General features: G+C 49.4%; 1 protein-coding gene across 1 annotated transcript in view; it reads left to right on the top strand.

Annotated features, from left to right (window-relative positions):
- Window positions 1-5,127: 5,127 nt before the first annotated feature.
- ALPK3 (alpha kinase 3) overlaps window positions 5,128-26,249 on the top strand; it is a 30,911-nt gene continuing 9,789 nt past the window's right edge. The window contains exons 1-5 of the mRNA XM_084214085.1: window positions 5,128-5,329; window positions 14,892-14,930; window positions 18,120-18,241; window positions 23,970-24,087; window positions 25,105-26,104. Of these exons, the coding sequence (XP_084070211.1) occupies window positions 5,187-5,329; window positions 14,892-14,930; window positions 18,120-18,241; window positions 23,970-24,087; window positions 25,105-26,104 (1,422 nt within the window). The 5' untranslated portion in view covers window positions 5,128-5,186. The remainder of the gene's footprint in view (window positions 5,330-14,891; window positions 14,931-18,119; window positions 18,242-23,969; window positions 24,088-25,104; window positions 26,105-26,249) is intronic.

The raw sequence follows: 26,249 nt of genomic DNA on the forward strand, positions 1-26,249 counted from the left end.
GGGGTGTCCTCACACCCACCCCCACTGGTGACCTCACCCCCTTCCAGCTGTCCCTCCTTCCCGTGGTGTCCCCCTCCACACTCCTTACACGTGGCCTCCCCACCGCCACTGCTGACCTCACCCTCATTCACACGGGTGTCCTTCCCTCCTCCCTACCGGTGTGTCCTTGTGCCGTCCCCATCCCCACCACCCCACTCCCCCCGTTACGGGTGTACTTGTCCATATCCCACAAATATCTTCACCCCCTCTCCACGGGCGTTTTCACCCCCATCCCCACTGACGACCTCACCCAACCCCCACAATCGTCCTTGTCCCCATTCTGACTGGTGACCTCAGCTACTTACTAGGAGTGTCCTCCCCTGCTCCCCATAGTCCCCCCTCCATTCCTGACTGGTATAATTGCCCCTCTCCTCACAGATATCCTCCCCACACTGTCCTCCACCCCTGATGGGTATACTCGCCATATCCCCACCAGTGTCCTCAACCTCATCCCCACAGCCGTCTTCACCCAATCCCCACGGGTGACCTCACCGTGTCCCCACAGGTGGCCTCGTCCGTCTCCCCATGATCACCCACGCTCTCATCCCCGCAGCCACTCTTGCCCCATGCCCACCGCCCCCAGGCTCCAGGGCCGCACTCACGTCTCTCCTGGGGACCACGGCCCGAAAGGTTCATGGTGGAGCCAGCACTCCCAGGGGTGGGTGTGTAGAACCCCCTTCCGCCGAGAAGTCCCCACCAGCTGGGCCGGGCATCACGAACGTCCCAGGGGAAGTGGCGCTGGGCCAGCCCTCCGGAGGTTGCACAAGCCCCTCTGGGAAAGAAGGGAAGCGTGGAGGACTCCACAGCGCTGTGCCGAGACTTGCACTTGCAAGGTTAGGGCAAGGTCAGGCTCATTAACCCAATACTCATCACCTTTCCAGAGATATCAGCACTACAAGGAAATTAGCTGGAAATGGTGGCTAGGGAGGACAGAGGGTGGCCAGGGAGTGACTGATTGTCAGTCCCAAAGAACTTTGAAGTGACTGGGAAGGGAGTGTGACGCAAAGCTGGGAGGAATGAAATCAGGGCAGACAAATTTGCATCTGGCTGGTTTCTCCCTACGTTAATAGTCCTAGGAAGCAGGCTCCCATGGTGCCAGATGGGAACCAGGACTTCAGCATGGGGGAGACCGTGGACCAGTTAGAGAATAGGCTGTGAGAGACTCTCACTCTGCTGCTGAAATTTCTCTATCCTGTAGCTATGGGCTGACCAAGGAAAAGCGAGGCCATCAGGGATGTCTCTCCCAGGAGGCAGCATGGAAGGGCACAAACAGGGGCATCAGGATGGCAGAGAGAAGCAGTTGTGGCCGAGTGCTCGTGGATCCATGCCCTATGGAACACAGGGCAGGGCTGAGCTGTGCCATAGGGTCAGAGGGACTAAGCAAGGCTGGAGGATGCACCCCTAACTGCTGCTTTTCTTTTATAACAGATGGGGAAGAAGGTGGTAAGAAAAATCCAAACCCAACACAACTGGTGGATTGAGGAAAGACTTCCTCCCTCCATGTCCTTTCCTTTGTGAAGAATGGGATAATTACACTGTAAAGGCAGGAAAACCATAGGACCTTCCTTTCTGCTCATCTCCCCAGCCGTCTGAGATGACACAGACCTTTCTTTTTACTATTTTATCCAGGGTCCAGCTGGGCATTTGGAAATATATCTATAAATGATTGAAAATCTGGCTGAGTATGTGCCAGCAGCTCTGTGGCACGTATATCCTGCAGAGTTATTATCTATGCGACACACATAGCTAATAAAAATGATCATTAAATTAACCCCAGCACTTTTCCATAGCTAAAGATGACACTTCTGCCTGATGCAGAATCTCTTCAAACAGCTGGAGGTTGCTGTGTTCCCTGTAGACTGTTTCTCCAGGCTTGAGAGAAAGAATCCTCCTCCAAATACCTTCTCGGGAAGTGCATTGTGCTCATCCTCTGTCAGAGCCCTGCCCTGGCACCATCCATTAATATTTGGGGAAGAACCAGAGGTGAGAGCTTGTTGTAGGAGTGCAGAAAGAAGCCTGTCATTTTAGAAAGGGAGGAACTTAAGGGTGCAGGATGAGAAAGGGAAGAATAAATTGTGCAAGAGGAGTGAGAAAACATCTGTGACTGTGTGAGTCGGTGCTGGATTTGCAGGCAGAGGAAGAAAGCTTTGCTAACGAGGTCTGAAGTCTCGTTTCTGGCTGGCTCAGGCTGCAGCAGCTGAACGCGTTTCCCCCGGAGCCAGGAGCAGAGGGCACTGTCACTCTCTGAGCAGACTGACGGGAGAGCAGATGCTGTGAGAGGAAGCTGTCTCAGCAGGCAGCAGGCACAGGAACCATTCAGAGCTTGAAAGGACAGAAAAGGAATATAAGCCCTGCACGTTGGGGGGAGGATCAAACACCACAGCAGGCTCTTTCTCGTCACATCTGAGCTAAACCTGTGCTCACCATCCAGGCTTCTCTCCACTGACAGTGTGCAGCACCAAACCATGACACAACCAGGGTGGGAAGGGAGCCCTGGGGGTCTCTGGTCTGGCCCCCCACTCTGAGCAGGATTCAATCAGCTGCTCAACACCCTGTCCCATCCACAGTCAGCTGTCTCACAGAATGGAGAGTGCCCGTCTCTTGGGTCCCTGTGGTATTGCTTGATTCCCTTCACAGGGCAAGTAATTTTCCTGCTATCTAATCAGAACTTTCCTCCTTGCCATTTGCATTTTGGCCTCCCATTCCATCACTCTGTACCTCTGAGTCTGTGCCCTCAGAGTGAAGAAAACAAGGAGCTCTCCATTTAACCTTTCCCCAAAGCCTAAACCCGTTTCTCTCATCCTCTTCTCCTATGTCAGATGTCTGAGCTCCTTCAGTCTTCTTGGTGGCGCCTTCACTGGACTTGATCCAGCATATTAGTGTCTTTTCTGTATTTGGGAATCTGAAATCAGACACAGTTCCAGGCCCAAAGCAGAAACCTACCTGTACTGGACACACTTTTCTTAGCTGGTCTGGACTCTGTTCTATCAGATCAATATGCCAAGAGACTGGGCTCATGGTAAAATAATGTGTAATTCATATGTTGGGACTTCAGGTTTCCTGAAGTTGTGGGACCTGAAAATCCTCTTTCTCTTTCCAGAGAAAGGGATGGGATCAGGAGAATGCCAACTTGGGTCCTCCCAGCCCAGCATCCTGCCTACCACATTTGGGCAGCAGCCAGAGCAGAGCAAAGGGTGTGAGATCAGGGCATGCACACACTGAATATTCTTATGCAGCTCAAACATTTCTTGAACTGAAGGTACTATCTTCATACATAAACCTCAGGAGATTTTCTTTCCACAGATTTGTCCAATGGATTTTATTAATCCCTGTTGACAATGAACAGCCACAGCCATGTGTGGGAGTAGCCTAAAGCCAAGGGGAGGGAGGAAGCATCTCCCTTTCACTATTTTGCCTTCTGCCAATTTGACTTGTTCTCCTTGTCCCTCTCAGCTGTGTATTCCTCACTCATGGGCACCTCAGTAGCTTCTTCCAGGCTGGAGTCCCAGTCCACACAGTTACCCTTCATGCAGCAGCCAGCCTGGACCTTGGCACATCCTTGCTGCCCTTTTCTGAGTTCTTCATTTGGTTTTTTTGGGCATCTGCCGTTTTCTGTTTGAGATGGATTATTTCTAAGTGACATTAGCTCACACAGAGCTCACTGCTGCCTATCGAAAATGATTGTTGTGGTTTCCCCCATGGATCATGTTTCATTTGTTTCATGCAATTTCATCTGCTATTTCACTGCCTGGTGAAGGTGAGACCTTCAGTCAGCCCTCTGGGACCACCCTTCTCCATATTTCCTAGGACCACATCCAAATGTTTTAGGAGGTCCATCTCCTTTGCATTTGCCAAGATCAAATATCCTCTCTGCTATCTCAAATCCTGCAATTTACATGCCTGATAATGTGATCATCTGCCACTGTTGTGTCACCTGTATGGGTGATGCACACACTCTCTGTGTCTGTGCATACCCTGGTGCCAGTCCCTATCCAAAGCCACATTCCAAATCACAGTATTTGCTGAGGAAAAGGAATCAGGAGTGTCCTGCACCAACTGATCCATCACCTGTCCTGCTGCTTGCTGCCACATCTGCTGCCTCTACTGCCCCAGGAGGATCAGCTCTAATCATGTTGTATTTCCCGGAATGGAGCAATTTGCCATAATTTCCCTGCTCCTGCTGCAATCACTGCTGTGCAGCCATGGGCAGGCAGCTAATCCACAGTGAATCTGCTCCATCCATCATTCCAGTGCTGGAGGGATGCAGTGCCATCAGTGACATGTCTGCAGCACATGATGCAACAACTTGACAGGCAAGAGAAAGGTAGGACAAGAAAATAAGTCCATTTTATTACTCATTATATTTTCATTTGGTATTAAATCACTGCTAGTAATTGTTTGTGACACATATCCACCTTTTACATCTCTCTTTTGTGCTGTCTTTTTTTATGGAGCCTGAATAAATACCATCACAGACTTTCTCTTGGGCATTCTGGGGTAAAAAACAGGCTGCCAAGTCATGAGAACCTGCTGTGAGGATGTGACTGCCATGCCCACGCTGAGAGGTGCAGCCAGGGTGGGAGCCTTGTGCCTGCAAGGAAACAGGGGATGTTGGAGCTGATCCTGAGAGATCAGGAATAACCTGAGCTGGAAGGGACCCACAAGGACCATCAAGTCGAACTTCTGGCCCTGCACAGGACACCCCAACAACCCCACATTGTGCCTGAGAGCGCTGTCCAAAAGCTCCTGGAGCTCTGGAACCCTTGGGGCCACGACCATTCCCTGGAGAGCGTGTTCAGTGCCCAACCATCCTCTGGGGAAGATCTTGTCCTGATATCCAGCGCAAACACAACTTCAGCGCTGTACCCCCGGGTTCTGTCAGTGGTCACCACAGAGATCTTTGAGGTGTGAGAAATCCCCCCATGATGGGGCGGTTATTATAAGGAAAAGTTCACTTCTTCCTCAAAAGCTGGACTCGATGGCAAGAGGAGGAGAAGGAGGAGGAGGCCGGGCAGCCGGCCCGGGGAGGCCGGGCGGGGACCGCCGCGTCACGATTGACAGCGGCATGTGCGGAGGGTCTATAAACGGCGGCCGTGAGTGACAGGAGGGCAGCGACGGCCGCGGGGCACGGCAGCCGCACTCCGGCCATGAGCTCGACCCGCAGGGCCCTCGCGGGCCTCTACGGGCGGGGAACGAGCCACATCGACGGGGCGGAGGAGGCCGAGAGCGCGGCCTGGGCCTCGCGGCCGGACCGACGGAGTTACCTGCTGGGCATCCGGCCCCAGAACAGGTGAGCCCGGCCCGGGGGAAGGCGCTGCTGTGGGGGCTGGCCCCGAGCTGGCCGCTGCCGTGGGTGCGGGTGACGGCGGGCGCGGGGCTGGCGGGGGAAGGAGGCGGCCGGGCCGGCCGTGGGTGCAGCGGGGAGGGCGGGCTGGCCCTCACCCGAGCCGTGAGGCCTCGGAGGGAGTGCGAGGCCAGACGGCTGGAAGTGTTGTAGGACACGGGCCTGGCCGTCCCCGGGGAGCTGCTCCAGGGGAGAAAACCGAGCGATGGCTCGGGCTCTCCAGAGGAGCAGCTGTGTGCTGCTGAGCAGTCCCTCACCTCCCTAAAGAGAGCTGGCCGTGTCGCAGCTACTGCTGGGCAGGGCCTGTGGAAATGACACATTGTGTGTGGCTGAGCGGGTGTGTGGAGTGCTGGTGGAATCACAGAACAGAATCATGGAATGTCCTGTCCACAAGGATCATCGAGACCAGCTCCTGGCCGTGCCCAGGACACCCCAACAATCCCGTGCTGTGCCTGAGCTGGCTGTCCAACCACTCCTGGAGCTCTGGCAGCCTTGGGGCCATGACTGCTGCCCCGTGGAGCCTGTTCTGGTGACCCACCACCTTCTGAGTGAAGAACCCTTTCTGCATATCCAATAATATGATCTATTTTAACCCTCCTTGCACAGCTTCATGCTGGGTCAGGTCCTGGCGCTGGTCACCAGAGACTAGAGATTGATTGGTGCTGCCTCTCCCCTTCTCCTCATGAGAAAGCTGCAGACCCCAGTGAAGTCTCAGTCCTAGCTGTCCTTAAGAAATTCTGACAAACATGAGTGTCTCCAGTTAAACTCAGGGAACAGCACTGACCTTCCTGCCTTCATTGTAGTGAAGTGCCTCACCAGACAGAGCGAGGGGCCCGCTGGGCTCTGTGCGAGGCTGCCTTATCTTATTGTCAAAAAGGCATTTCTGCACTGTAGATAGGGGCTGAGCAGCAATGAGATCAGCATTCCTGGGTCAGGAATGGCCTCCAGCACAGGGTCTGGAGTAGGAATAAGGCTTTGTTCGCAGGGGGAAGGTATGATAAACATGCTGTCAGCTGAGCCTGACTGAGGTTAGCAAACACAGAATTACAGGGTGATGTGCCAGCAGCGCCCAAGGTGTCGGTGATTGTGTGAGGCACTCAAAAAAGCCTTGAAATTGCTTTGAATTCACTGGGAATGCTCTTCAGTCTATGAGCTCTCCAAATGAGTGTGCCTCTTCCCTGCTGATGGTTTATAAATAATCCATTTCCAGCGTGTCAAGCATTGATGCCTCAAGGAATCAGACATTCATAAAAATAAATACAGGACCAAAAGAAATAAAAAAGTGCTGCTTGGAAGTCAGGTGTTAAAACTGGGGTAATGCCAAAGTGAAGTTGCCTAAATTCAGTTCCTCTGTGGTGGTATCATGTTGTGCTGGGGTGTGAGCTAATCACAGACTGGCTGCACACAGTGACATCTTCAGCACCACCAAATGTCCATACAGGGTCCACAGCCTGTGGCCTCAGATCATACCAGGAACTGGAAATCTCTTAACTGAGCCCAGTGACTCCATTCTGCAGATTACAGGCAGAGAGAGGTTTTAATAAAGAAGATGTTGAGGTGTTTGGGTTGCCTACAGCTTAACTTTTATTTTCCTTGACTACACTCAATTGCAGCTTTAATCGGTTTAACTGTAAAGGAGAGTTCATCCATCCAGCAAGAAATACCTTCAGTATTCCCAGCTGGATTCCCAAAGTTTCCTGTTTTGGAGAAGGCAAGGAGCAGTGTAGCACCATGCAGGCAGTGCTCTGGTGTCTTCTGGCTGCACCACCCCTTGAGGCTGTGGCTCAGGCGTGGTAAATCCAGCCCATGGCTGCAGAGATCTGAGCCCTCAACCTTTTGAGCTTTTCAAACTAATGCTGCTGTGGCTGCACCCCAGTTTCCATCTGTGGGAGCCCAGTGCTGGCAAAGGGACTCTGCTGCCCCGGTTAAATCAGCAGCATGTTCAGTTTCCACAAATTCTCCAATCATTTTTCCAACCACTTATGTACATGATCGTCAAAGCCTGTGGCAAGGCAATTTAATTTTGTCTCTTAAATCCACTGTCTGCCCCTTCTGTTGTAAGAAGCAGTGACTAAATAATTGCTAAATGGCAAAATTGACCTTTCCCTGAGTTCATGGCAACTTCTAGGTTCCCTAATGAGTTAGGGAGGAGGCATATAAAAATCTGGTTCCCTGCAGAGCTCTACAAGTGCTGAATACTTGAGCCGGGATTTTTGGAAACTGTTGTCTAAAATGCAGGGCAAGGCCTTGAATGAAGTGTGGCTTTTTATGTTGTAATTAAAAAATGTATCATAACAATTCTGGGAAGCAAATGAGCGGAATGGTGTAGCAAGGAGACTTTCAGATAGCAATTATGACTTTAATTAAATCCAGGAACATCTGGAGAGTTTACCTGGGAGAACTTGAAAAGCACGATGAGCAACATGCGGAACAGCAGATAACACTGAGCAGCTCTCTAATACAGAGTGGATTTGGATTTGCTGGGTTTGAAACTAACAAAGGCAATTGGACAAGTGATGCAGACACAGGATTGCTGTGGGAGGCTGCTGTAGTGGTTAGGAAACAGAAATGGATATCCTGATCCAAAGAAAATGTGGGTTTTTTCAGGTTTCTTTGTTTCTGTCTTTATATGTTTATATAGAGTACGTTTAACTAAAATATTTGCCTGTTCACTGCTTCTTAAAGCAGTAGAAAGTGTAGTAACCTGGTAGAGGTACACAAAGATGTGGAGAGATCTTTAAGAAAAGACATGGAGATTGGAAATCCCTGATTCTGGTGTGACTTATGAGCATGTTCTGCCCTCCGGATCCCAGCACAGGAATGGAGCTGTTGGAACGAGTCTAGAGGAGGCACCAAGATTGTCAGAGGGATGGAGCACTGCTATGAGAAAAGGCTGGAATTGTTTATCCTGGAGAAGCTCCTGGGTAACCTGATTGTGGCCTTCCAGTACCTGAAGGCAGCCTAAAAGAAGGATGGAGAGAGACTCTTTACAAGGGCTGGAGTGACAGGACAAGGGGCAATGGCTTCAAACTGACAGAGGGCAGGGCTAGTTGGGCTATCAGGATTAAATTCTTCCTGTGAGGGTATTGAGGCCCAGGCACAGGTTCCCCAGAGGCTGTGGCTGCCCCATCCCAGGAAATGTTCAGGCCAGGTTGGACAGGGCTTAGAGCAACCTGGTCTAGGTCACCTGTCATAGGCAGGTGATGGAACAAGATGAGCTTTAACGTCCCATCCAACCCAAACCATCCTGTGATTCTTTGTTGAGGGCAGTTTGGATGTGCTACTTGGTCTCCCTAATCCTGTTGGAGGAAAGGGATATCATGTAAATTGAAGGATATGAATCAGGTAACCAGACCATGATTTTTCTGGGTTTTAACTTGTAGCATTTTCCAGAGGTGGTGCTAAGAAAGCCAGAAGAACAGAGGTGTTGACAATGGCTGTAGGTAGAACATCATCCTTTTATTAAACAGAATTTTCAGAGTATTCATAAATATGTAAATACACATTTACTCTTTGTGCCCTTGGGAACTACTCTTTTGTAAGGATTTTGTGTGTGTTTTTCCTTTGCTGGTCTTTTAACATACCTGATACTGGACAGTGTCAGGAGCAGCTTATGGCCACAGTGACTTGCCCTCTGCTCTGGCTGCTAACAGGATTTTTTTTACTCTTGGAGTTGTTTTTTTTAAACAAACCTGTTATGTCTCAAAGCAATTATTTCAAGCAAGTAATTATTTCACTGAGAGGAGGAGCTGTTAGTCCTGTTCAGGGTCAACCTTAGCTGCATTCATGGGCCACAACCCTCAAGAGATCTTTTTAGATGTCCTTTTTGTAAGAACTAGCAAGTCTGGAGAGTGTATTGTGCAGACAGATGCAATTTTATATGAAACCTTCGTCTGAGTGCTAGGCAAACCTCTGCTGGAAGTCATCTGCACCTCTTACCTAATGCAGCTGTCTGCTCCTCAGTCTCATTAGAGCATTGCTTCCTTGCTTGAATATCTTTCTACTGTCATAGCTACATCATATACAGATATTTATAGAGTGTAGTGACATTGCCTCTGAGCTTTTCTTGGATAACTCTGCTCGGGGTGGCACTTGAGCTCAGGAGAGGGCCTTGCCACCTGGCTCTTCTGGCTGGAAACCATTCCCAATCTTGTCCCTCTTGCTTTGCACATAATATCAAATGAAGGAGAAAGATCTGTTGCTATAATAAAGTGTGCTGGAAACTGAGGAGCCCTTGGTTCCTGAAAAGCAGGTTTAGTTCAGTTGCGTTCCCTCTTTAGCAGCTGGGTACCTGTAATGCCCAAGGGGACTTTGCTTTTGGCAAGGAGTGGTGTAACCCCCTGGTCAGATGCCAGCTGAGGCAGCTGAGAGCACTCAGTCAGTTTGATTTGTGGGATGGAGGTGTCTCAGACTCTGGAAGGAGGGACAGCCAGTTCCTACTGGAAAGGCAAAGTTTAGGGCGTCAGTGAGTCATCTCCACACCCTGTGACCTGCAGGACAGAGGAGGCTGTTTCCCATTGCTGGAGGTGTTTGCTTTGAGTGGGGCTCCTCGGCAGCTGTAACAATCCTCAACAATTCCAAAGGGAGATTTTTCAGCTCCCTTTCTATAGCCTCCTGTCCATATGTCCATATCCCCTAGGAAGCCAAGCGGACCCAAGTGTGTAGAGCCCATACCCTTCAGGGTCACTATAAAGATACAGAGTATATCACAGGTGAGAACCGTGCTGTTCTCAGGAAACCTCCTGAAAGGGGATGTTTCCCAGGACAGGGATACCATTGTGTGGAGGGCAGAGTGTGGTCATCTCCAAACAAGGCGCCTCTCATGCCACAGCAGAGGCAGTTCCCAGGAGATGGAATTAAAACCTGCTCTACCCTTTCTCTCTTTGGACGAGAGGAGGAAGATCATGAGTGAATGAGATTGTTATCTCACACTGAGTCAGTCTCACACTTCACAGCATCACCTGGTCCAAGAAGAGGAAGATGGAAGGGCTGTTTTCATTTTTTTCTTTTCTCTGCATGGAGGATGTCACCTTTCCTGGGCATCACATTGTCCAATATTTACTTCACTTTTTTTTTGGTAATTTCTCATTCCTTGGTGTGTTTCTAAGTTTAATTTGGGCCATAGAGGCAGCAACAATTCAGAGTTAAAATACACAGATCTGAGCCATCTTCAGAGCATTACAGAGGCTGATACTGGAATGTGTAACTTAATTTATTGTTTTCCACCTTCTCTGTTAATGAAATCTAGCCTGAATTGTTACACACAAGTCCGTGTTCATCTCAGCAAAAACTAAATTACCTGCAGAAAAAAATGCCACATTTCTGCATCTCTGACATCGATTCGGTCTGTGACCTTGACAAGCAAAGACTCAATACATCTGTTTTCCAGTCTGTGAAATAACAATGTGTCTTGTACAGCAACACAGCACTCAGAGCTGCTTTATCACGGGCCTGCTGATAGCTCCTGCCATGGTATATGAACACCAGCACGCTCGTTCTGTGTGTGCAGGGAGTGCTTGATAAGGAGCAGGACACGTGGCAGGAAAGCAGCTGTGAGCACAGCCATGCCTACATGAAAGCCTCAGTATTTGCTTTTAAATGTTGAAAAGGGTTCACTGCTGACAGCTGAGGCAGGATTCTGAGTGGTTTGTATTTGTCTCAAGTAGTATTAACCTTGAAGACAGGCAAGTTCATAGGAAACCTTATACTTGGAAGTCTGCATGTGCAAAACATGCCCAATAATGTCAGGGATCAAGAGAGCCAGCAAGGGGGAATATCTGTAGGAAATTGCCAGTCCCTCTGTCCAGCTCCCAGGATGTACAGGCTGCTCCACAGGCTTCCCAAGGAGCTTTGGTGCAGTGTTGATTCCCTCAAAACATAACTTGGACCTGTCAGCCTTGCTGTCATGGACATGTTTTGCTCTTTTTTTCCTTCACTGGACAGCTTGTGTGGGTCAGTTTTCATGCTGTGGAAGAGCACTAAAAAATATTGATCACGGCTGCTGCTCAAGCAGCTCCAGTCCAGGTGCTTGTCCCTATGAGGATGGAGCCACTGTTAAGCCTATTTCAGGGTCTCCTGAGCTCTTGCTCACTTCCATCTGAGGTGTGCACTGGAAGGAGAAAGATTTCTTTATCTCAATGATAAGAAATACAGAAAGTAATTTCATGGATAATTGCATGAGAGGGTTAAAAAAGGTGTCAGACTGAAAATCTATGTTTTTCAAGCAGTTAACTTTTTGGTGCCAGTGGATGCCAGCCCAGACCATCAACTTGAGTGGTTAAAAAAAGTGAGTGGTGTTGACAGTTCTGCCTCCTGCCCTTGCAAGACTGAAATTTGGCAAGTGCATGAAAAACAAGGAAGGCTGTCTTCACTTCCAAAGAAAATTAGGAGTAATTGAAGGACTAAAACCTTTAAGAGGATGATAAATGGCCAAAGGAGCTTGAAAGCATATGATAAAATGAAATTTAACAAAGAACTGAGACTGTTAGAAGGGATGTGGTGGAGAGGTGTAGTGCTATGGTCCAGCACTTGAGAACAGTTTGTATTTTCAAAACTAGCTTATAAAAAGCTGAGCTTCTCTTCATCAGTGGGAGGTACCTGAAGAGGCTTCATCCCACCAGTGCTGGACATGCCTGGAGTGGTCATTTTTGAAGTCCACTTCTCCAGTAGAAGGAAGGGTTATACTTGAGGCCTTGATTCAGTGCTTTAGATGTGTTCCTCAGGATTTCATTAGCATTTGCCTTTATCCAGAAACTGCAATGGCCCCGAGCTTGCTCGAGGGAGGCACATCCACTGCTGATGCTGCCCTTCATTAGCAGACCGTGTGCTGTGCGTGCTGATAAGTCCTTGGGGAGCCCAGGGCACAGACAGCCCAGTCCAGAGAGGATCAGAGTAAGCACACTGGAGTATCTGCTGCCCTGCTCAGGAGCCCCACATTTGCAGCAGGGCAGATTGGGTTCTGATGTAGCTGTGCTGTCACAGCTCTACATGGATATGCTGGAACGTAATTGAAGTGAAGCGCCAGCTGCCTGCAGGCAGGGCTCTGCTGCCTGCAGGATCCACAATTTGATCATGCTCTCTGGGGCTTAAATCTCTAGTCTGAAAAGCAAATTTAGCATATTGAGGTTAAACTTCAATTAATACACGATGGCCTTTTTCTTCTGATAATATGGAGAGACCCTCAAGAGACCCTCAGTTCAGTGTTCAGCACTGTCTCAGGATGTGCAGTGAATAAAGCCCATGTTGTCTTAATACTGGGGATTAAAAAAAAAAAGCACTGTCAGTGCTTACTGTTTGATCACATCCATGAGCACAATGGGTTCATGGCACAAGCAGCCTTTGTTCTGACTCTTGCTATTTTCTTTACGTCCAAGCCAAGACACATCCCTGTTTGTCTTATGCAAGAAATCATGATTAAAACCACACTATTGCCTGCACTAGCACTCTAGCTTGCAAGGATTTTGGGAACTTCCTTTTAAGAAGGTCTTTAGTATTCCTGGTGGGTAAAAAGATGTTTCTCCCTTGCAGTGGTAAGCAAAATGTTTTGAGACAAGTTAAACCAGTGAGTTGTGTTTCCAGACAGATGGAGGTGCCTGGGGGCAGCCCAGAGCACAGGCATACAGCTGCCCCTGGGATCACTTGGGGTGGTTGTGCTTGGGAGGAGTGTGGGAGGAGGAACCTGGATCCCCAGGAAGTCAGGATGGGGTGAGAGCAGCACGAGGTGCAGTTTGAGCTCTAGAAGCTCTGAGGGTGTCTGTGAGTGTTGAGGATGAGGTGAGGAGCTGGTCAGTAAGGCAGGTAATGCAAAGCTGTGCCAGAAAGGGCACGGAGCTCACAGGGATGTTGCAAGGGGTGGAAGGATACAGCTCAAAGGACACAGCTCCTCTGTCTGGCTTCTCCCGTGAACCAGCACAGCACATGAAAGAGGGATCAGGTGAGTGAGTGATCCTCAGCCTGTTACTGTGAGCACTTGATTTCCCCAGCTGGATCATGCCCAACGTGCACATCCTTTGGCTGCATGACCAGCACTTGGCACTGGGAATGGACCAGGATTGTGTGGCTGGGGGTGGAGAGAGTGAAGCTGCTGCCAAAAGGCCAAGTGCGACTCATGTTTGTTGGGTTAAAGCTGCTCCTGAGCAACAGTCCAAAACTTCTACTGTCTTTGCTTTCCCGAAGGAGAAGTCAGTGAGCCCTTTAGATTTTTCTTCTCGAAGGAAATTTGCAATTATTTGTGTAAAGTGTCAGGACTTCAAGCTGAGCTACTTTTTTTCTCAGGGTTCACATGAGAGTTCTGCCTCCACAGGTGGAATGTACAGTTGGCAGGACCAGTTTTCAGGGTCTCTCTGTGATCATTTTTAAGGCAAGACTTGGAGTCCTGCTGGTGTCCACAGGACTGGGACTCACACATTTGGGTAGGAGACCTGAAGAAGGGCACCTGCAGGTGGCCCTCCATGTGGTCCTTTCTGCTGCCTTCTGTAGCACCATGCTAGAGCTCTGAACTTTGGTGGTTCACAGAGGCTGAGAAGGTTTGATCTCTCTGCACTTAGGGATATGGCCTGGTACATCCCAGGGGGAATGCTGCTGCCCATGCTGCAGTCATTTCCAAGGCTGTATGGTGAGGTTGTTGCATAGGTGTAACATGTACCTCAGTGAAATTAAATTACTGAGTTTACATGCTGCTGACTAGCTTGTCCCTGTTAGTTTTGGACTTTTGATTGCCATGTGGGTGAGTAAAGGCTTGAGGAGCTGTTCCTGACTGCTGCAGGTCAATGCACAGAGGTTGTTTCCTACAGCCTGCAAGGGGCTGCTGCCACAGTCCAGCAATGTGGCCCTTTGGCTAGGACATGAGTCCCTGAAGACACTCCTTTGGGAGAGCTGGTGACCACTGGTAAGTAGCTGATCAAGATATCTTGTGCAGGACCTGCGTGTTTGATTTTGTTCCCTGAATTGGTTAATGCTCCTCCATCTTCCCACAAAGAAAGCAAAACGTGTAGATTCTTGTAAAGTCTACTTCTGTTATTTTATTTTAATGTTTTGCCCGACCTTAGTGATTTGTTTGGCAAGCTGGAAAGCAATGTGATCAGAGAGTTTTCAGCTTCTCCCAGGAGCTGTCCTTGGAAGCACAGAGGGCACCCAGCTCAGGCCAGCTGCTTGCCAGCACAGAATTGGGCTGGACGTCTCCTGTGGTGGAGTTGCCTGCTTTGAGCACAATGCTGCAGATGGTGCATGGAAGGCTCAAGGTGCTGCTTCTTGGAAACCTACTTGTATAAATGTCCTGACACTGATTCTCTGTGGTTAACGACCATTTCATTTTTACAGCCTTTGATTTCAATTGACAATGTGGCTTGCTCGTCCTGGCAGGCAGCCTAAGGCAGCTGTACCTTCTTTTAATAGGAACTCTGACCTCTGCAAAATGACTCATCATTAATATGTCTCTGTAACGGTTTGTTTATTTCAGCTCCTTTCCGTGCTTCTCTCTCTAATGGTTTTTATGCTGTTTTTTGCTTAGCTTATCAAGCAGCAGATTCTCTCCCTCCAGTTTAGGAAGGTAAAACTACATTGCATTAAACTGCTCTGACCAAACACTTTTCTGAATCGGTCTGCACGTGATTAACCTGTAATGCTTTGGTACTAATTAATTAATCAGTCGAGAGCCCTGAAGTGATCTAAAAGCCTCATCCTGCATGATTTGATCCCTAATATTTGCTTGAACTGCAGAAAGAAAAGTGAATGTTCATCATAATTTGTATATTAAGGTGCAAGAAATATTCCTCTTTCTTAGCCAAAGGATGGGTGTTCAGCTACTTCTTTATATTAAAGTGAGACTTCCATACAGAGACATTAAAAATTGGATGTGACTGCCCTGAGACATCCAGAGAAAAAAATTTTCCCCCCCTGCCGTTGTTGTGAGTATCCTCATTCACTTGGACTTTGCTCCAAAAGGCACTTGTACAGCTGTACTTTGCCTTTGGCAAAAGAACACATTTGGAAAAAGTTGGCATTTCTGGTTTGCTGGAGTGGCAGGTAGAAGAATAACCGTGGAGGGAAAGGCCTCTCCAGAACACCTCTCTAGCTCTGGGATCTCTAACCAAAAAAGTCAGAAAAAGAAAATCATAACTAGAGGAATACGCTTCTCAAATCTCCTTTTCCAGCAGGCTTTTGTATGGAAATCCCTCTTTAATTGAAAAGGCTACTGAATTGCCAGGGGTCTCTTCTAGGATCCAGGGCTTTTTCTGTCCCAAATATGCAGCTCCAGGAAGGCCCAAAGAAAAAGTGGCTAGTGCTTTGTGTCCAGTTCTTGGAATACCCTGAATTACTGGTTTAGAAAGCAATTTGAATTGGACAAGCCTCCTTGCAGCTAGAGTGAGTCAGCTGAGAGCCCCACAGTGCCAGAGCCTTGAAATCCTGCTGTGACCAACACAATGGTTTCTTTGAAAGACTCGATAGACCTTCCAGGCTTCCTGCCAAATGTCATTGGGCAAGTCCCTGATTCATCTGCTGAGCCTGTGGAGCCCCCAGCTTCCACCACAGCTGCTTTCCAAAGCCATTCAGTAGCCTTTGCTGTATGTATTTCACCTGGTTGTGGGATTTGCACTGAGTGGACCAGACTTATTCCTGGTGCTGCCTGCTGGTGCTGGTGGCATGGTGCTGGGATTAAACTGGGTCCCAAGAGCCACTATGTGTGTGTGCATCACTTGATTATAAGATGCTGATCCCGTTGCCCTCCTGCTGGGGGATGAAATGTTGGTTGATGCTTGGGAAATTCTTTTATGTGGCTCTGAAAGGCATTTACTGGTATGGGGAGGGGGATCTGTATTGAAGGGAGCATCAAAGCCCTGCCAGTAACTGCCTTGTATTGGATTGTCTGCCTTGCTCCGTGGAAATGGGCATTTTTTTTCCTGGGATTGGAATTTGGGAAGGTTGCTCTGGTTTGAAACAGCTTTTGACTCCCACAGCCCGTTCCTGACCCCACAGTTGAGTGAAGAGTTGCTTACCAGGACCAGTGTCCTAGTAACCATTGATTTCCACAGAAAAGAGTCTGAGCTGTGGAATCTGTTATTTTTATCCCACCCCACACATGTGTTTGGATACAGACCATGCTTATAACCTTCATTCAGTAGATGAATCAGGTTTGCAACATCCCAAGCTTCCCCTGTCCTGACTCTTATCCAGCACAAGGTGCTGGGAGCTGGATGAGGTTCCTGCTGTGCCCCAGTGGGTTATTACTCAGGGATTCATCTCCCTGCATCTCTTACAAACCCATTCTTGCAGGAAGGCAGAGGGAAAATAATGACATTGCAGCCTCCAGGTAAGTTTTCAGGGTGGATAAAACAGGCAGTTGCTGTGGCTGTAGCTCTCCTGATGCCTTCAGCCATGTGTGCTTAGTCCCTGTCAGTGCACCTGCCCCCGCTGGGTCATGCTAAATGTGGGGTTTTTTGGTTTGTCCTGACCCAGTTTGCTTCCTTAGCAGGTAGAGCATTAGTGGTAGCAGGACCAGCATCCTTCCTGCAAGCTGGGGCTGCTTGTGGGGCTGGGGTCCTCCTCATGGAACCCTCAGCACACACTCTGAGCCCTTCTGCTCATGGTGGAGCTGTGTCAGGAGTGGTTTGGGCATTTGTTCCACCCCTTGCATGTTTCTGGAAGCTGATCACTTGTTCAAGGAATGTCTTTCACTGCTGAAAATTATATAAATAGAGCTGCCAGCTACCAGTTCTCTTGCAGTATTAGCTGTTTCTCCCAGCATCTTTGCACTTGAGACCTTGGGGGCCCCTCTCGTATTGTAAATGTGTAGAGCTTTAATTGCAGAGGGAAAAATTAAATAAGAAGCTCTTCTCTTCCAAGAGCCTCAGAATTATCTGAATGAAAACCCAATTTGAAATTAAATCATTTCCCTTTATTTAAGAAAGCTCACATTTTCTGGGACCTCTCTCAGTGATGCTGCAGCAGGGTTGGATGAATATGGTGATTTATTGCCATCATTGAACAGTGCTGAAACACCTGGAGAATCCATGGTCTGCTCTTGAGCATTACAGATTGCACTGTTAGCATATTTCTGGGCATTTGGGTGTCCCAGCATGAACTTTGAGGTCAGAGCCTGAACTCCTGGAATAGGGGGAGTGAGTGCCTACCTGCAGCAGTAAGGGGTTAAACAGGGGGTTCTTTCCCAGCTATTTCCTGTGTTCAGAAAGCTGCTAGCCAGACTCAGATCTTCCTCAGTGAGCTGTCCCACAGCTGGCAGCTTTTCTTCATTCTAAGAGAGCTGCTGTGTTCAGGAGGCATGTGCAATTCACACTTGGCCTGAAATGATACAAATTCTTCACAAATAAAATCCCAGTGAACAGAGCAACTCTTGGAACATTTATGGTTCAGAACTGGGAATTAACTTTGTTAGGTGGAGCTCTAAGCTTGCTGGCTGGCCAAAGAGATGTTTTGGTGTAATCAAGAGCTAAAGTGGGTCTGCATTCATCCAGTGGGTCAACATTCATTGCCCCAATAGCCCTAAGAGCTAAGACAAGGGGATGGCTCCCAAATGTCACTTTAAATTGCCAGTCATCTTAGGAGGGAGAAATCAGTCCAATGCCCTGGCACTGGACTGGACTTGTGAGCAAGTGTAGGGATGATGGGAGGGAAGAGGGCATGAACAGTGAGAACACAGGCTGCTGAGGTGAGACACAAGGTGGACCCTTTGATTTTTCTGGTGCTTTTATCTCTAAGAAATGCTTCTTGAATCTTCCAGGAGCACCTTCTGCGCAATCATTTCTCAGCTGACGGAGGAAACACAGCCACTATTTGAAACCACTATCAAATCCCGTGCTGTGTCCGAGGACTCTGATGCTAAGTTCACGTGCATAGTGACAGGTAACAGTGTCTTCAGTGAATAACCTGGACTTGTGCCAGTTAAACTCCGCAGCAAGTGATAACAAGGATAACAAGCCCACCACAAGCGGAGGTTCAGCAATTGCATGGTGATTTTAGCTTCTGAGAACTGCCAGCTATGAATTCTTGGCTTTTCTCTCATGGATTCCCTTGTTCTGAAGGCTGACCTTCTTGCAGGGGTACAACTGATGTATTGATTTTATTGAGGCTTAACTTCAGCAGACCCCTTCTTGCTGCTTTTAGAGCCAAAGGGGGCTGCTAGGTGATGCCTCCAAACCACTTTATTTGGGGAGTCATTAGAAGGCCTCATCCCAGTTTCCGTTTTCTGAAAGCAAAAGCTTGACATATTGGGCAGTACCATGGAACATGCCATTCTGCAAGTGTCAGAGATGAGAAAATGTTTAGGTGTGTTGGGAAATCTAGAGTAAAAGTCCTGGCTTATCTCACTGGCTTAAATCTCCACCAGCTGCACCTCTGAGGTTGATGGTTCCTTCTAACAAATTCCATCTCTTCCTGGTGTGTTGCACCAGGCAGAAAACTTGACCTGGTACTGGCCTCATTTCCTGCTCAAATGTAGGAAATTGTCAATTTCAGTCACTTTCATCGTGTGTCACAGTATTTTTGTGCTTGGTAAACTAGGTTTAACTAGGCACTTAGAAACTTTCATGGAAATGTTTTTGAAATCATCCTTGGGCCACCTTTGCCAGATTGGCATCTCCTGTATGTGGTCCTATGGAGTGCTTTAGGAGCTCAGGATCTCTTTGGGAGAGGGGGGCAGGAGGTGTAGAGCATACCCTGGCTGCAGAGTCTGCTTGGTAGTTCAGGTATCTTGCCCTGCCGTGATGTTTGTGTTCAACTGGGAGGCGTTGCTGGGAGCAAGGAAATGGCAGTGACATCCCTGGCCAGTGACCAGAGTGGAACCAGTTCAGTCCCAGCCCTGTGGCTGGAGTCCAGGGACACTGATGGAGGCAAAGGGCAGACAGTCACCTGCTCCTGTTTTGACGGTCAAGCCACAAATATGGATGTGTGACCTACAATAGCATCTTACTTTTTTTTTTTTTGCTGCTTCTTGACCAATAATGAGAGTTACAAGCTAGTCCCACATCTGGGAATACTTGGATTAGGACTTGCTGAGCCTGTCCTAGGAACACAGAAGGATGGAAGTGTTTGAAGAACCAATTTCCAGAATGTGATGAGTGGTACAGGCAGGAAAAAAGCAGGTCAGGCAGAGGCAGATTCCTGTGTGTGGAGGCACAAACTTTCCTCCTGATGCCTAGTTCAGCCTGCTACTGGTGTCCCTGCTATGTCTGATTTGATTTTTTGGGTCAGATCCTGCATCAGTTATGAGATGTTTTCTTTCTTCAGACAAAATTAGTTTCATCCTTTGTTCTCTAAGAGATATGTAAAAGGAAACAAGAACATTTCCATTTACTGTGCAGCTTCATCCCACATCTCTGCACAGGGTGCTTTCCTTGCTGGGTCTGTCAGGACTTCAGGGTCTCAAGGGCATCACGGCTCTTTTGCAGTGAGTGGATATTGGGCTTCTCTCTTCAGAGTGGCCCTTCATGGAGGTGCTGCCACAAGGATTTTCCAGTTTTTTAGTTGCTTCTGTGCAGCATTGCCTGGGAAGGAGAGATGTCAGCTGATGAAATGGGGGAAGTTGAATGAAGAGGCCTAGGTCTCTGGCTGCTTGTTAGGGAATGAGTCCAGCCAGGACAGGTGATGGCTGGATCTAGCCAAGACCATTGTATGTCAGCACCAGCCCACTGTTGCACAGCTGCCTCTTCAGTGCCATTTCAGCCCTCCTTAGCCAGGTTCAACCCCTCTGATCTGGCTTCATAAATCATTGTCTCAGGAGCTTGATCCCGTCAATGCCTCCGTGGTTTATTGCAGAGTACAGAGGGGAGAGGGCTCTGCCCATGGCTTGGGGAAGAGAGTTGGGGTAAGGGTGAGTAGACAGTCACATGCTTATGGATGCAGTTTTTAATCAGGTTAAAGGAGTTCCACTTGCTGCATTTGTGGTGACCCCCTGAGGGAAGTGTTTGAAGGATGAGACTGAAGTACTTGGATGAAGAATGTCTGGAGACATGCAGGGGCCGTGAGAGGGGTTCAGGAATGGGACAGTGACTACAAGAACAGAGAGTAGGCTGCTGGGAGATGAGGAGGTTTGGCTTTGGGGCCAAGGACAAGGGAAGGATGGTGAATGAGCACTGGCATGGGGAGCTACTGCTCTTAGTATCTGTCCCTCCTATCAGCATTGCTAGAAGCTTCCTTGTTCCTTGTGTGCTGAAGGAGTTTAAATCCATGAACCCAGGAAGGATAACGTCTTACCAGGAGTTGTATTCCCAAGACTGTTGAAGCCCCTACTCTATGTAGCTTGTGTAGAGCAGAACTGTGGATATTGTTTGATGGTTCTAAACTCTTAGCACCTTCCAAAGTTTCAGAGGACTAACCCCCTCCTTCTTTCCTGCCCCTCCCAAAAAAATAAAAAAAATAGAAAGCAACTTGAAACAGAGTTTCTCTGGGTGATTTTGGATAGATATATTCAGAACTGTTTTGGATAGATATTTTAAGAACTGTTTTGGTTACAGTCACTAAGCTTTGAAGACTTCTCATATTTCGACAGTTTTCAGAAAAAGAATGTTTGATCTAAACCTGGCAATCTCCATGAAAAAAATATCCTTGCTCTGAAAAGTCTCCAGGATGCTGTGGTGGCTGGCCACCATGCTGGAGCAGTGCTGCTGTGCATGCTGAGGATGTAGAGTGTGTGGCTGCTCTTCCAGGGCTGCCCGGCCCCGCTCTGTCTGCAGCTGTGGGGCTCTGCCTGGGGGCTGCAGGGGCCCAGCTGCACGGGGGGCTGCAGCAAGGGCAGGTCTGGGAAGGATGAGTGCAGATCTGTGAGTGTGTCAGGGTGTCTCATGCTAAGGGTGGGCATCTGGTGCCTGCAGCATGGCAGTTCCACCTCATCCCACAGGGCAAGCTGTGGATGCTGTGCCTGCAGGGGATGCGCTGTGCCCGGAATGATGCCTGGCTCCTCTTCCCCCCACCCTGGACCAGGGGAATTTATTCACTCAGCAGCCCAAAGATGGATGTCAGCAGCATCAGCAGCAGCTCCCCTCCCTGTGCCAGGGAGACTCATCCCTGCCCAGGCATCTTTCCATCTTGGCTCTGATTACAGCCCCTGGGAAGGGATGGATGATATTTGGGCAGGCAGCTGGGGTCACTGTACCTGCGTGGGAGGTGGGAAGCCTTTCAGCATCCGCCTGCCTGCAGACTGGAGTTCCAGCCAGAACTTGCCTGCAGCTCTCTTGGGCTGCAGGCGACACCGTGCAGTGTGAGCTGCTCCTGGCACTGGGCTCTCGTGGCCACGGCTCCTCAGAGGGAGCAGGCAACCTCAAGGACACGAGTGCTACAAGTCCAAGGGAGTTGAAGGTTAGCAGGAGGAAAAGCCTTTCCTGCATAACGATGGAAATGGCAGCTTGTTCCGGCAGATGTCAGCTGGGAATGGAAATCAGCTGTGGAGGCCACGGCGGGGGGGACATCACAGAGCTTCTTGGAAACTCTGCTGGCAGTTCCCAGAATGAATGGCTGTGATTGCTGTTTCTTAGGGTGTCAGGAAAATCTACCTGCCAGCTCCCTGCAAGATGGACTCTGGGGGCCTTCTGAAGATCTTGCTTGCAGAGCAGCCCTTGGGAAGGGTTGGATTGCTCTGGGCACAGTATGAGCTTGTGTATGGAAATTGTTTTGGTCATTTCTGGATTAGAAAGAATTCACCACAGGCTCATTCAGCCCAGGCTCCTGCTGCCAATGTTTATTATTTTATGAAAAATATAAGCAGCAGTCAATCCCTGATGATCCCATCACTGGAATGCTGTCATAGCTTTCTCCAGTTTCCAGTTCAGGGCTCATTTTCTTCAGCCACAAGTACCTGAGGGCTTTGCATGTCTCTAGAAACTGGTTTGGGGGGTCAGGGCAGCAGCAAGGAACGGGCTGTGACAAGAGTGGGGCAGAGGGGGAGGACAGAGAGCCTTGCAGGAAGGGTGTTTGGAGAAAGGCATGGCTTGGCTTCCTGTGGAAGAGGAGAAAATGAGGCACTACCCAACAGAAAGCCAAAGCTGCTGATGGCAGCAATGGGATGGGATTGAGGCAGCAAAGCATGTGGGAGATGTACAGACAGTGAGGATGCTGGGGCAGAGTAAGAGACCTTAGAGAAGAAGGAACAATAGGGTAAAATCCAGTCTGTAAGGTGTCTGGGCTATGGGGGTTGATTCTTCTCACAGAAGAGAACAGGAAAGAAAAGCTGCTGAGACTTATCTTCCCAGCCCAGTGGACTAAATCCCTCGAGGAGCCAGTGGACACTGAGGAGCCACCACAGGCAAGGGGTGGGGACAGGGGAGCCAAAGCAGTACAGGAGGAGATATGGCTGCTTTTCTGGGCAAAGGCATATTGGATTGGCCAAAGCCTGGGTGAATTCCTGCTGATGAGTCTCTGCTTCTGGACTCTCAGTCCTGCTCTAGGACCTTCATGAAAGCAGGACTAAGCTGGGCTCAGGCGTTGCTGTGGGCTGACAACATCTTTGGCTGGTGCTAATAGGACAGTTGAGGTCCTGGTTGGCCTTGAAACTTGTCGCTTGGTAGCTGGGAAGTATCCAGAGAGCACCCTGTCCCTGCTTTCTCATTACTCCAGAGCAATTGGGTTGTGACCCTTTGGATATTCCTGGAAAGCCCTCATCAGCCCCATGCCTGGGATGTTCATGGGAGCTGACCCTTGCCACATTCTGGGGTGCTATGGGTGGTCCTTGGGGTCTGGTGGTGTTGAGGAGAGAGCTGGACTCCTTCCTTTGGCCTCACAGAAAGCCTGCAGGGTCATTTTCAGCAGATAAGCTCCTGAGCAATCAGCTATAGCCTTTAGCCAAGGCAGGATGTGATCATTGACACTTTCATCCCATGCCCTGAGGGTCAGTTTAGCTGGGTGGTGATCCCTGAGTGAAGTGCAGGAACCCCTGCTGGCTGCTGGCTTGAGCAGCCTTTGCATGAAAACTGCACTTAATCTGAACTAGAGCTGCTGTCAGTGAGCAGTGAAGGCTGTGGCTAGCACTGGTCCATATGGGACTCACATGCTGATCCAACACCTCTACAAGTGGTGGAGAACGTGGCTGTGTGCCCAGCCAGCCTGCCAGCCAGCCAGTCACACACATCATGATGTCATTCTACTGAAAAGGCAGGTGACATCTGTTGTCAAGTGACATTTGTAGGACACTGAGCTGACTGTGATGCAATCAAGGTTGTTTCTGTTCAGTGGAAAGTTTCAGATCAGCTTACAGGCTGTGACACTCTGCAAAATGCTGTGAGCTCCACGGAGGGGCCTGTTCTCCAGCCATAGCCTTGGCCTCATCAGAACATCCCTGTTCACATAAAAGTGACGGCATGCTCACTTTCTCCCAGCCAGTGTTACAGGAGACGAGCGTGTGATCCACTCCCTCTGTTCAGGAATGAAGTGCTGGGATTTTTTTCTCAAAAATAGCTCTATTCCTAGGAGTGATAAAAGTCTGAGATAAGCCCATTAAGTTTCCACTGTTTCTGTTGTGCCATTTAGGAATGTGGTGAGCCCAGAATAGCATCTGTCCTGGTGTGCTGCTGCTGATACCGTGCTGTCTGCGCTTCTGTGTGGAATGTTTCACTCTCTGATGTTCCTTCCATGTCCTCCCCAGGGTACCCACAGCCCGAGGTGACGTGGTACAAGGATGATGAGGAGATGGATCGCTACTGTGGCTTACCCAAGTATGAGATATTCCGTCATGGGAACCGCCACACCCTGCAGCTCTACAAGTGAGTAAAGGAGCTGGAGAGTGCCTGGGTTTGCTGATGGGAGCTCTGAGTGTGGACTCAGGGGCTGGATAAGCTGTCAGCAGTGATAGCCCCCCCACCACTTGGCTGGCCCCTTCTGCTCCCCACTGTGAGTTCACAGCTGGCCCTTCCCCTCCGGTTGTGGCTCCCCAGTCACACCAGTATGAGATCCATTACTGCATCCAGGGATAGCTGCCATGCTGGAAGCAAGAGGAAGGGAATAAGTCTCTCTCTCTGGAGCCTTCCAGTGCTGAGCATTAGGGATGACAAAGGTGAGCAAGGGGAAAACACTATCAAGATAATGGTCCAGGGAATCAAGTTTCTGGAGAGCCAGGCACACCTTGTCCCCAGCAGGCAAAGACCTGTCATATCTTGGGTCCTGGACTTGGGATGTCAGACAGGAGTGGCTCTGACTGAAAATGCAGAATATCACTGTTGCTGATAGTCCTGCCATCCTTGTGCTTCTGGCCTGAGCTTTTCTGCTCTCCCAGCTGTGCTCCATGTGTCCATCAGAGGCTGGCTCACCTCTTCCAGGAGCAGGGATCTCTGTGGGTCAGGTGTCCTCAAGGGGTGACAATAGGGATGCAGGCAGGTGCTTGTGGTGCCTGTGACATGGGGTGGGAAGACTTTGGTAATGTGGTAGGGTAGAGGAAGAACAGGAGTGTCTTGTGGGCTGTGAGAGGAAAAGATCCTGCAGCAAGAACTGTTGGGAAGCCTGGTGCTGCCTGTTTCTCCTCCATCACAGCCCTCATACTAGAGTTACAGCCCAGGGTGGAGCTTGAGCAAATTTATCATAAAACTCACTTGTTTGTTAGTGTGGAGAGGAGGCAGAGCCAGGGTGGGATGCCAACCCAAGGCCTCCAGATGTCCTGTGGGCACCTCATGGGCCACATCTTCTGGACTCTGTGGAGCAAGAAGTAGGAGAACATGCATGCCTGTGCCTCCAGTGGGCATCCTGAGGAGGATGGGTAGGTCTCACACACAGCTTTTGATTTGCAGGTGCCGAGAAGAGGATGCAGGCATTTACCAGGCCTCAGCTAGAAATAACAAAGGCATTGTGTCCTGCTCCGGTGTGCTGGAAGTGGGAACCATGACGGAGTTCAAAATCCATCAGAAGTGGTTTGACAAAATCAAGAGAAAGGCTGAAGAAAAGATGCAAGAAATAGAACAAGGCAAGAAACGAGGAAAAGAAAATGTGGAAGTGGAGAAGTTGCAAGGAATGAGCCCTGAACGGCTCCAGAGGAAGCGGAGGCTGGCTAGAGATCAGAATCTCCGGTCAGGAGACTCTTCATGGGAGAAGGAAGACACAGCAAAAGTGCACGTGGCAGATTCACAGTCCAGGTTACACAAGGATATTGCTGAGACAAAGGAGCAGCCAGTCAGTGCAGTGCCAGGCTTCCCAAACAAACTGGTGGCACCTCTGAAAGCAGAGGTGACCACCAATGGAGATGCCACTTTGGAAAGTGGGGAGGAGAACGGGAACAGCTTTCTCACGTACATCTATGAGACAGTGGAGGACTTGGCCACCAAGCCAGGGGCAAAAGACTCTGCAGCTAAAAAGAAAAAGAAGGTGGAGGCTCCTTCAGCACCAAAACAGGAGGTTTCTAAGCGAGAAGAAAGTGGGAGAGACAGGGCCAATCAGTCTTCAAATCCCAGGTTTGCTCCTCCTGTCCCCTTACGCAGGAATGCACGTTTGCGAGCAGCAAGTGATCAAGAAGTGGAAACCAGTCCAAAACTTAAAGAGCCTGGGAAAGCTGTGAAACAGGACATTAAACCTAATGATGACACGTACTTCTCTTTAAAGGACATGTATTTTGATAAGCAAGTGAAGCCAGTGGCAGGGAAGGAGGAGGTGGGAGCCAAGGACGAGGCCGGGAGTCAGGCTCCCCTGCAGCCTGTGGCAGCCAGCAGACAGACAGAGGATGCTCCACTGGCCTCTGAGATGTTGGAGGGCCAGAGAGGCCAGCAGCAAGAGCAGAAGTTGGAGGGAAACAAAGAGGTAACTAGGAGAGACAGCAGCCAACGCAGGGGTGGCAACAAGAAAATATCTGTGCTGTGCATTTGTGTTGTGGCACTGGGCCTGGGAGGCTGCGTGTACACCACGGGATCTGCTGCCGAGGCTCCGCAGGTCTCCACTGGTGAAA

The sequence above is a fragment of the Fringilla coelebs genome (assembly GCF_963513975.1).
Source record: "Fringilla coelebs genome assembly, chromosome: 12".
Taxonomy (NCBI): domain Eukaryota; kingdom Metazoa; phylum Chordata; class Aves; order Passeriformes; family Fringillidae; genus Fringilla; species Fringilla coelebs.